General features: G+C 35.0%; 1 protein-coding gene across 2 annotated transcripts in view; it reads left to right on the top strand.

The window, feature by feature from the left end:
* Nucleotides 1–4,146: 4,146 nt before the first annotated feature.
* uxs1 (UDP-glucuronate decarboxylase 1) overlaps nucleotides 4,147–11,909 on the top strand; it is a 42,188-nt gene continuing 34,425 nt past the window's right edge. The window contains exons 1-2 of one of the 2 annotated variants that reach the window (XR_001480476.2): nucleotides 4,147–4,810; nucleotides 11,437–11,464. Coding sequence is in view for 1 of the 2 variants with exons in the window: in XM_015364430.2 (XP_015219916.1) it covers nucleotides 4,717–4,810; nucleotides 11,437–11,464 (122 nt within the window). In the remaining variant the exon portion in view is untranslated. The remainder of the gene's footprint in view (nucleotides 4,811–11,436; nucleotides 11,465–11,909) is intronic. The other variant, XM_015364430.2, reaches the window with a different exon arrangement.

Here is an 11,909-nt window from a genome sequence, read left to right as displayed (position 1 = left end):
GTATGACTGGCTTGCACTTGCCCCGCGATGGACTGGGGCCCAATCCAGGGTGTACCCTGCCTTGCGCTCGTTGCTTGCTGGGTAGGCTCCGGCTTCTCACGACACCGTACATAAAGTGGTTTGGCGAATGACATGACATGATGATATTTAAAACCATTTAGTAGATGTTTAATATTCTGATGCAAAACAATCAAAGCAAGCTTTATAACATAGGAATAACCAACTTAGCATTAAGGGATGAAGAATAAAGAAAGGGCTGAAACTGGATCAATCTGTCAAATGAAATACTGCAGCCGTAATGTCTGCTCTTTAAAGGTGTTTGTTTGAAATTAAGGTATGAATGCAACAGAACTTTTTTTAAGCCCTGACTTTTCTGAATACTGTGACAAGAATCAGATAATGCTCGTAAGTGCCCAACATGAGCTTGACATGGTTAGCGACTTCATTGTTGATTAAGTTAAAATTAAAGTTTGAAATCCCCATGTTAGTTTTCACCCTGTGTTGTCATTTGAAGCATGTTAGGCATGCCCCAAAGGCATCTTTCATTAATCTGTGTAACACTGTTTGGTTAAGAGGCATGGTCTATCTCATGCTGAAATATTGATAACAATACTGCCTTACCCACTGGGGACTAAATAGGCTTTATTACAGTATGTCCAGTATTCTACAGTTTGCCTGTTAACTATTATAGGTCCTCATGCTAATATTTATGGCAACAGTCATCCTTCAAACTAGTAGAGCTTACTGCATAAATAACATTAAATCTTATTCCAACAAAGACCAGGCACCATGTCTGTGGAACCCATTACCTCAATCCATCAGAGAATTTGATACTGTCAAAAGTGTCTAAAACGTGCCTATAGATTTCTGTTCTCTATATGGCTTTTAACACATATTTATGATTTTACTGGGTCAAATAAGTGCACCCTTTTTTTTGTTATGTGCATCATGTTGTACAACACCTTGAGCTTGAGCAACACCTTGAGCTCTTGAAAGAGGATAAACAGAGCTTCAATCCCCTGACACCTAGCCATAAAACCCACTGATGTCAATCCAGACTGCCAAGTGAGCATAAGTGGAAATATTCAGCACAGAGAAAACTGTGTGCCAATTTTCAGAAACTTAACTAGAGGATTAGTATTTTTAGATATGCTATAATCGCATTGTATTTTGTTGTTTCTAGAAAAAACTGAAGTACAGTAATAATAAAGTTTAAAATGAATGCCCATAAAATATTACCACCCACATCTACACAAATGTAAATCTCCTAAATTTCGACTGACTGGTGGCAGTCTGAAAGAGACATCTGTGCATTTACTCCAAAAGAACTCACAGACACATCTACACGATACACAACACATTTATCTGATCATGTCAAGTAAAGGAGTCAACTAAATGACCAAATGGGTTACTATGTAGCTGCACAGTAATATCAGAAGATCAGATCACACTTAGACTGAAAACTTGATTCTGATTAAACTCTTCAATTATTTAAATATAGTTTTCATATTATGAGATTACGGAGTAAAACAATATTGCATTGACATTTCTGGGATGTTAAATTAAGGTTAAGTGGCACTTTTTAACTCACACATTTGTAATGTTCAAATTTCTAATGAACATAAGAAAAGTTACAAACAGAAGGTAATTTGGTTCTTCCCAGAATTTTATCTTTCTCTTAAAGAATACAAACATACATCCATTTTCTAACTCTTTTACCCAGTACAGGGAGCCTATCCCAGCAAGCAACAGGCACAAGGCAAAATACACACTGGATGAGATACTAGTCCATCGGCACAAACACACACTCACACCCAGGGCAATTATTCCAGAAGGAAACCCATGCAAACATGGGGAGAGCATACAGACTATAAGAAGAAAGCACCCCAGGAATTGAACCCAGAGCTCCAAGGCTACAAGGCAGCATTGCACACCAACAAGCCTACCACAATGCAAACATTTTATGTGGTAATCTTCCTGAAGCAGCTTTGAAACTAGTTCCTCCCTGTAATTTTTGTAGTTCATTTTAAACCTTCCCATTACAAACCCAAACAAAAAAACAAAAAGACACAAATTAACTAATCAGCTTTCTAGCACTCCTATAATTTTTTTACTACTGTATATACTGTACAGCACTGCTTTTTGTAAGAAGACTTTAAAATGTATGTGCAGCTACTGAAAAAATGCTTATTATAACAAAGTTAAAATGTTTAAATATTTAAAACATCTAATACTGCATTTACTACAATTTAAAGGACCGGGCTAGAATTTATGTAACTATTTTCTATATTAAAAAATAAAGTTGCTATGAAAAGGACAATGTCCTGATTTACTGTACTAAACTTGTTATATAAGAATTTACTTTTGGAAAAAGAAAAGGCTTATGCTGTGAATAACATGGAATTTATTAATATAATATTTACATTTTGATAATTTTTATTCGCTTTATACATCCATGACTTTGTAAACATTATAATAAGGTTCAGAGTAAACAATTTTTTAATTGCAATATAAGGTGGAATTTTTTACTGGCATTATGCGATTAGAATATGGTTTTCATATGCACCTGTATTCCATGGTGTTCTTTGTAACATCTTTTGTACGTTTATCTCAAATGCTACGTTTGTACCATTCCATGGTGTTGTAATCTAATTAAACAGAAAGGCTGAATCCCTAAGTCTTAAGACTTAAAGTAGGCAGAAGATTCAATATGATCAAATACTGTTGACATGTCAGGCAAAGTACAGATGTTTTTTTTCAAACAAGACTCACATTTTTATATATTTTTTTACAATTAAGTGTATTGCATTCATTCTGTTGTTTCTTATACCTTTTTACAACAAACCTCTAAAAAATATGTACAGTAGCTTGGATGACCTATCAGATAGTGAGAGGCGGACATACAGTATATCCATAGTTGCTTAGACAAGAATAGCAATAATTAGAGAGCAACAGAGCTGGTTAATTTCAAAGCAAAGAAACATAATTTCTTTATAAAGAAAAATCCAATAAGACTGCAATGATTGAGCTAACATGTCTGACTGACACCTCCATACATGTACAGCATAACTGTTTACATGGATGTGCTGAGTAGTACACATTGCAAATAACCATCTTAATTCATGTTACGATGAACCTCCGACACGGGTGTCGCTGAATTCACTAGAAATAACTAAAGCATGACAGCAAGAATTTACGTCTATGCTGAATGTTAAGGAAGGGTCTAATTTAAGGTCTATTAGAATCTTTGTTTTGTCGTTTAGATAAATTATAACCGATTTTCAGTTAATGCTTAGTCCAATACAGGGCTGTGGCGAACCAAAGACTATCACGAGAGATAACGTGTGCAAGTCAGAATACAACCTGACTGTGTGTCCGTCAAAAGGCACACACACATTTATATAGGGACCATTTAAAAAAGACAAGTAACCTCCACAGCGTGGGAGACTGCGGGCATCCGGTGAAAAGCCAGGCGTCCACTAGGACCTAGTAGGAGAACAGGAAAACTCCAAACAGAATGTGTCTCAGGCGGGAACTCACTCCTGCAGTTGCAAGGCAGCAACGCTAACCGCTATACTACCGTGAAACTCCATTCTGATACTGTCATCAAGCCAATTTAAAATAAAATTTGATTTAAAAGTACCATTTTATGCCTTAGATGGCGAATCGCTTAAAATTTAACAACGATGGTCTGGGATCACGTTATTTTAGTTTAGGGTAAATAAACATTGCTTTAATTGACCTCATGTTAAAAACAAGATATTTTATTTCTTGACAGTTTTCGGAAAACGCAAATTGTCACTAGCATATTAAAAAATATGGTAAAGGCATACTTCTCACGATACTTTTTTACATCTGTATGCGTACTTATCTGTCTAAATGTGTCAACATTAATGTCGAAGTAAGCCACTTGTTTCAATGTATCAGAAGTTTGCACATCGGTCATTGATTAAAGTTGACTGAACAAGGCAGAGGTTATAGTTCATCTACATGTTAAAATTAAATTATTGATATATTATTAGTTAATTTTTTCATTGTTGTAAACAACGTTAAAATAAAATATTTATTTCTTAGCTACTGTATAAGATTAAGGACTTTTTATATTTATCATTTTGTATAGCGAACGGCTGCAATCGCGGCAGGACGCTTAGTAGATTAAAGATGTACTCGCTCTGAAGCTTAGGGGCCTTGAAGGAAATCTGGCTAAAGATGGAATTTATTATATCGCATAGTCCGTTTTATGTTTGGTAAATAAAAAATAAGGCATTTGCTCAGATAAATAAACCAAAACAGGTACGCATTAAAGGGAAAAATAATTAGGTAATAATAAGTAAAAACGACGGGACATTACCATTTTGAGCGCTTGTTAAGATAACTCGCATAGTTCCCCGTGGAATTTTGAAATAGTAACTAAGAAAAAAGAAACTGAAAACGGTTCAATACTATATCGCATGGGATGTGTAGCTGGTCGCCCAGCTAGCCTAACCATTTTTGTGGTTAAGGCGTTATATATTTGCAAAACAGTGTTTTGCCAAAGCACGTTATCTTCTTGCTGAGGTAGAGTTCGTTTTTCGCACTGATATTAATAAAAGTACATGCATATTTTGGCGCAATGAAAAATGTAAAGTTTATTGCAGGAGAAGAATATTTAGTCCTATAAATAAAATGCTTTAAAGAAGCTCGCATGCTTCTGGGTTTACTTCTTTTGGCGGGGGGATGATGAAGAAGCGGGTTATTTGGCTGATAAATGGAATAAACAGAAGAATGATGAAGCTGATGTTTGCCCTCGCTTTGATCGCCTATGTTGCCTGTAAGTAACGAGATGCCTCGCCTGCAGAAAACTGTATGATTGTGTGAAGACACTCATGTACGCCGCTGTTGATAGAAACAGCTAAGAGGAAAATGTGTTTCAAATGAATATTTCCTAAGTGGACAGAGATACACTTTGGTCTCATCCTTCTTCGTTAAAATAAACCTTCAATTAAGTTAAAATGTAGCCCACGTTTAGGCAGTTAAACGTCCCGCTTCTAAAGACTATCAGGAAATCTTGTTATGTGAATGTATTGTGTATCGTACTCAATTTATTGTTGACTTTTCAATTAAGTAGAAAAAACTTTTATAACATGTTATTCTTAATCAGAACAATTTCAGAAAGTAAAATAAAATTATCAAGTAAGGTCTCTTTACAGGATTGTCTGTAAATCCTCTCTATTCTTATGCATTCGTCATGACCGTACGTACTTGCTTTTATAGGACTGCTAAGTACTATGCACTAACTTTGGCTGTGGAGATACACTACAAAGACTCAACAATGTTTAGGTGTCTGTGATGAGACCTTGTGTTCTTACTAATGCATGTGGTACTGCGCTTGTTGTGATAGGATGCAAGGTCTGGTAAGAAAAACACGTTAAGTAGTACTTTAGACAGCTTTGCTGTGGTCGATGAAAGGTGTTAGCAGTTTAGATAAGATCCTACTTGGATGTAATGTGCTATAGTAGCAACGCACTGACAAGATCTACAGTACAACTCCTGCATAGAGCACTGCAAGCTACAGACTTTGATTGTGTTCACTTTCTTTCTCTTTTTTATTTATCTTTTTTTTTCTTTCCAGACTGTCCCTTTCTGACATATTTAACCATGCTGAACATTTGTGTTGTACCATGAGTTTAGACTCAAGTGAGCTTGAGCATATTCTCAGTTTTGGTCTCCGTGTTACAAAATGGATTTTTCTGCTCTGGAGTCAGTTCTTAGAAGAGTAAACTATTCCATTCCATAATTTAAAGAAATACTCTACACAGAAAGTCTAAAGGAACTAAACCTTTTTATTCTTCAGCAGAGAGGACTATGAGGTGATAATTGCGTAATTGCAGATTTACTGATACACTCCATTTGAGGTCGTGGCTGGGGAATTCTCAGTTCTTTAGTAATTATTAAGTGCTTGTGACTTCCAAAGTAGAGCAAGGTGTTACTTTGCAATTGCTTCGGTATACTGATAATTCAGTTGATGTTCTGTACGTAACTCTGCTGCTGTATTCCTAATTTACCCCCAGATAAGATAAATCACTTTATTGAACATATACAATTTCTTGTATTAGGAATTTGTCTTTTCCCATGCTACAACTTGCTCTCCATAAGACACACAGACAGGGAGAGAAGCTTGGGGTCAGAGCGCAGGGTCTGCCATTGTACGGCGGCCCTGGAGCAGTTAGGGTTAAGGGCCTTGCTCAGGGGCCCAACGGAGTAGGATTCCTCTGCCGGCTGTGGGATATGAACCTTCCAGCCACAGGCACAGATCCTTAGCCACAGAGCCACTGCACCGCCCCAACAACATAAAGGATGAAAGAATTGAAAAAGGCCTTATGTTTGCACAGCTGAAGCCCAATGTGACGCAAACAGCTTATGCGCCTGCAGATGTTTTGATACAAAAAAACAGTATTCAACATTTATTATGTGCCCCAGCACATCTGTGAGCTTTTTAACCATGAGATAGTGAAGTTTCCTGTCGGTGCGTGTGGACCTACTCGAACTGTTTTTACTATGCATTCATGTGATATCTTCAGTCTCTGCACCGAGACAGAATTAAAGTGATCACACCATTTCCTTTGATTCTTAATAGCAGTACAAAGAGTTATATCCACTAGCAACAAACAGACATTATATTCATACTGTATTTAACTGTATTTAGTCCATGTTTTAACATTATTGAAAAAAAAACCTAAGTATTATTTTTTACATGGCTTTTATCCTGTATAAAACCCAGTTCCTGTATTTTGCCATCTTTACTGCCTGTTTACTGATGACCAACAAGTGTCTTGATGTGATGTTGGTGATGTCCAGTTCCTAACAGTTGTAAAAATAAAAACTGGACAGCAGTGTATATTAAAACTTTGGTCTTTATGTTTATTCCCACAGCGCTCAATTAGGATTGATTTTTTTTCTAAGAAGACCACAATATAGTGCATATAAACGTAGACATAAAAATAAATTTAATTTATTAAAAATAAGGATAATTTAAATGTTGCTTTTATTAGGGAGCCAACCAATAAAGGAACCCTGCAGCTATTGTTCACATTTGTATTCCTAATTTCTTTGTTTATTTTATCATAATCTCCTGGATTAATGATCATGAATTTTAGAAGGATTATAGAGAGCAATGAGAAATTGTCTAAGTGAGCATTTTGTAGGTTTAAGCAGTTCAGGTGGGTAGCTGGGTCAGAATGTGTAGGCTGCAAAGGAACACTTAGTAGGTTTATTCCATGCTGAAAAGAGAAGAAAGAAAACACAATGTTTCGGCTGCTCCACAGTTTTCTTTCTTCTGTTTTCAGCATGGAATAAACCTATTTTGTAGGTTTGTCCATTTATTCAGTTAGATGAATTTTGAGAATGTCAATTTTAAATACTCTTTTTCATTTTAAGCCATTCCCATGATAAGGCTCGTCATAACAAGTTGATTGTTTACACGGTTAAGCCATCATCTTGAAATTGGTGAAAAGGGCTTAACCTAATTCTCCACAAAAATGTATAGGCTAAACAAAGAGAAACTTTGTATACGTAAATTAGGTTGTGTTATCTGTCAGGATCTTACATGGCAAGATTTTTCCTTAGGTGATCATGACCTCAATGAACCTGTGAATGAGCCTGTGTAATATATGTAAATCAAGCTGAGCTAATGCTTAAGTGAAACACACTGACAGAACTTCGTAAACTCCCATAGATCACCTGGATCTAGAAAGGCTGTGGAAGTGTAGCTGTTTGCTTACCTTACATTGGACACATGGTGTGGCTGTCATTTGCAGGTATTCAAACATATTCATCATTATTTTAAAAATTAATAACACAACTGTGGTGTATTAAATACTTTCAGAAAATACATGCTTTTGAAGTCTCCATCCTAGAGCATTCCAAGCTAAAGATCATTCTATATTCCTCAATGCTTAATTCCAAAAGGTTCTGTTGTCTGGGGCCTTGTTTATGTGGGATCACTTATTAGATCAAATAAAAACAGCAATACAAATACATTCCAATCTGAAGTGAAAACAAAGTCCTTTAAACAAAATTTTAGAATGTCCACACTTGTAGATATTCTATTAAAGAATTGATCAATGAGTTCCAAGACCTTGACATTGCACAAGACAATGCACTAATGCTAATTCTGTTAGATCATGGCCATAGGCAGAATACAAAAACCTAAATCATCAGATCTGTGACTAAGTTTTGGACTATAATCCTTCAGTAAATCTTCCAACATAATCTGGATCCCAACTGTTCAGTGTCTTGTATGTCATCAATATTTTAAACATAAGAGGGCCAATGTAATTACACAGGACAGAATTTATATATAGAAGAGAGTTGTGTTAGTCATAGACTCCTGGACATATCAAAGTCTGTTTAGTAATTTAGTAATTATTTCAGTCCATAAAACATGATAGCAGTCTAATCCTGATTAATTAAAGACTGGTAATATTATGTCCGCATTGGAGCATTATGTCAGTATTGGACCTTAACCAAGCTCTGTTACAGTTTCACTTGCTGTATGACCTTGAGGAGCTGGCTGAAAGGCAGAGGAAGAAGAAGGAAAGAGGAGATAGGAGAATATAATGAAGATTATGAATATAATGAAGACAGGTATGAGGTAGAAGGTATGAGGAATCTCATGAAGTAGTTGCTGGATTTTGTGTAATGGAAGAGAAATTTACTAGATCACAGAAAAAATAGAACTGGCTCATAATAACTTTACAGATGGGAATGGTTTATTTGTTAACACATTTCCACTCTTTTCCATGCTGTAAACAGATACCTAATCCCATCTTTCCAATGCTGTTTACAGAAAGCTATTTCTCAGAAGCTAATCTCTTCTGATGCTGTACAAGCCACTACCATTTTTCAGTTTCATTAATTGTGATGAAAAACTTTGTCAATGAATGTTCACTCCAGCTCATTAGAACTGAAAAAAACTGAAGATTTTAAAAGACATTGCATAAATCCACTTTTGATCTTGGAAATGTCCTAATCATTTTAAAAAAACATGGCACAACATTCATTTAATTAATTTTATTCTTGATGGAATTTGAAGACATTTGGTTAGTTATACTGTATGATCCTTGTACAGACCTGTTTTGACAGATCTTCTATCTTAGTCAGAAGGCCCCTGTTTATGGCTTTTTTTTCTCACCACGTTTTCAAAAGAAATAGTTTTTTTATGAAATATTGAGTTGCTCAACCTCTAAACCTTAAACCTGTCATTGTGTGCTTGGTTAGAAATATTTATTATTGACTTTTAAAAACAAGGCTATTCAAGGTTAATTCCACTGTGAAAAATAGAAGAAAACAATGTTTTGATTGTGAAATCTTCATCACCACACCTGATTTGGCTGAGATCCACAAGAGTTTGTGTGACTGATTGCTTTGAATCTAGATTGTATTTGAAAATCAACTTGTACACTGTCATACTAAGTCTGATTCATGCAATTCATACGTCTGATTTTTTTATAAGCAGAATAATAGCTGTTTTTCTTTAGTGCACTAGTTAGTATGCATTAATTATTGTGTACACTGTGCATAGAAATTATGCAGAGAAATGAAATGCTGTAATCCTAATGCAGTTAGCTTAATACTTGTTTGACAAGTATTAGAAGCAACATTGCACTGAAAAGTAAATATTAGCTTAAGACAAAATGTTCTGATAGCTTTATCTGTAAGGACACAATGACAACACTCATCAATACTCAGTATCATTACAGCTAAAATCTCAAGTTCTATGCTTACAAATTTTGAAGGTATTATTTATCTTTAATACAGTATCCTTTTTAAGTCTTTTAATAATTTCTTTGTCAAAACATATTGACACTGCTGATAAATTGTTTTTGGAGAGGCAGTTACGTAGAGTAGTGGTTAGGGCTCTGTACTCAAGACCAGAGGTTTGTGGTTTTTAATCCCAGACAGAATCCTATTGTTGTGCCCTAGACTAGAGTAATGTACTTTACTCAGATTGCACTAGTAATTGCCTTGCTGTACTAATGGGTACTCTCCATGTAAGTCATTGTAAAGCTGATTAGTTCTCCGTTGCCTAATCTGGTTAAATAAATGATTACAAAGTATTGTTTTTTTCCCTGAGCGTTTCCTAGTTTAAAAAAATGCTTTCTTTGAGTAATTCTTAATTATTTCAAAATGCTCCAGAGATTCTTTCAAAGTGCATTTTATGGATATTTTTTGACCTGATGGTCGCATTTATTCACATCCAAGGTAACTGGTATTTTGTCAGTCCTCCTCTGGCATGGATAACACTGACGGGATGCCTCCTGCTATGAGGCTGCGGCACTTCTGAGGGGGAATTCCAACAATTCCTCTTACCAGGTCTTTCTAAGTCCTTTAGGTCTTTTCTTTTTGTTTGTGAATCTCTGTTTTGAATTTGATTGGATTAATGTCCGGCGATTTGGGTGATCAGCCAAGAACATTTATTTGTGTGTGGCATTAATGTCTTCTTTCTCAGTTTTGATGCAGGCTTTGTATCATTGTTATCTTAAAATATCCAATTTCAGCCCAGCTAGAGCTTCTTGGTAGAAGGACCCCAAAACATAAAAGACCTCACACCGTGTTTCGCAGTGGACATGAGTGTTTTCTAAACAACCTTTATTTTTTAACACCAGACCAAAGGCTAGTCCATATTTGGACCACCTCATTATAATTTACATCTAGATTCTGATGTCAACCCAGAAGATTCTGCAAATAAATAGAATTCACCTAATGGATGACATTTATTTTAGTTGCATGCTGTCAGCAATGTTTTACTAGCAACCAAATAGACTAAGTTGAATGAATACAATATATAACCTTTTTATTGTCATATCTAACAATTTGAATAGTGAAGAAAAAATATCCTCCAGACTACATAGATGTCCACAGGAAATGCACTAAAATCATATTGCCTGTTATTAAAAGCCGTATTGTTTTCTGTTTTTCTTAGCTGTTTTAATTTATTTCATTTTAAATAATATAGCTTATAATAATAGTATGCATGATGTCTGTCTTGATAGTATTGGTGGAAGATAATACTGCCTGCAGAAAAATATTTTAGAATAACTCAAATATTTCAATCAAAGTACTTCTCAAGGTTTGTACTATCAATTACAAATTATAGCAAAAAAGTGATATAGGCTGTTTACATATAAAGAAAGAACAATCAGTGAGTTAATTAACAAGTAAGGGGTATAAGCGCTGTTCAGAATGATAGTAACCTTGTCTCTCTTGTGTTCTCAAACTCCCTGACTCTCCTGCAGTGTGTGTTCAGTCCAGTGATATTTAGTATTAATGAAATAATGGACATTCTTTGATAGAACATAAACAATTAAAATGTGAATAAAAGTACAATGTTATCTTAAGGAAAACAATGCTTGTGTTTTTAATTTCTTTATCATCCATATTTTTTTTATTTTTCAGCTGTTTGGGGGACCTACACGAACATGAGGTACAGTAGTGCTTTTGTTGTTTAAAATTTTAAACTGTTCTTAATGAGCAAATTAAATATAGGATTAACAGTTTTAAAAGTGGAGTTGGATAGAAATCATTGTGTAGCCTAGTAAGTTAAGACCACATTGTAATGATAATGAACAAAATCAGAAAGGAGAAATAAATTGAAAAGAAAAGAAAATAAAACACTAGAAATAAGTAGATAGTCATTGCACTCAACCCTTGTCTGAATGTTTGTGTATAAACAATTAAGAAGGTGCTCCTTTATTGTGGGAATGCATCCTTTGATGGAAAAATAACTTACTGTTTTCATTGTTGTATATAATGAAAATACATTTTGTACAGGTCTCTGCACTGATTTTAAATGTACCCATATTGAATATTCTGATGCTATTAGGTTACAAAATGATAATTTTACTAGATTCATAGCATAAGGAGATGGC

The sequence above is a fragment of the Lepisosteus oculatus genome, chromosome 15, assembly GCF_040954835.1.
Source record: "Lepisosteus oculatus isolate fLepOcu1 chromosome 15, fLepOcu1.hap2, whole genome shotgun sequence".
In the NCBI taxonomy this organism is placed as follows: domain Eukaryota; kingdom Metazoa; phylum Chordata; class Actinopteri; order Semionotiformes; family Lepisosteidae; genus Lepisosteus; species Lepisosteus oculatus.
The sequence above is the reverse complement of the archived record's forward strand: the minus strand, read 5'-3'. Positions and strand labels throughout refer to the sequence as shown.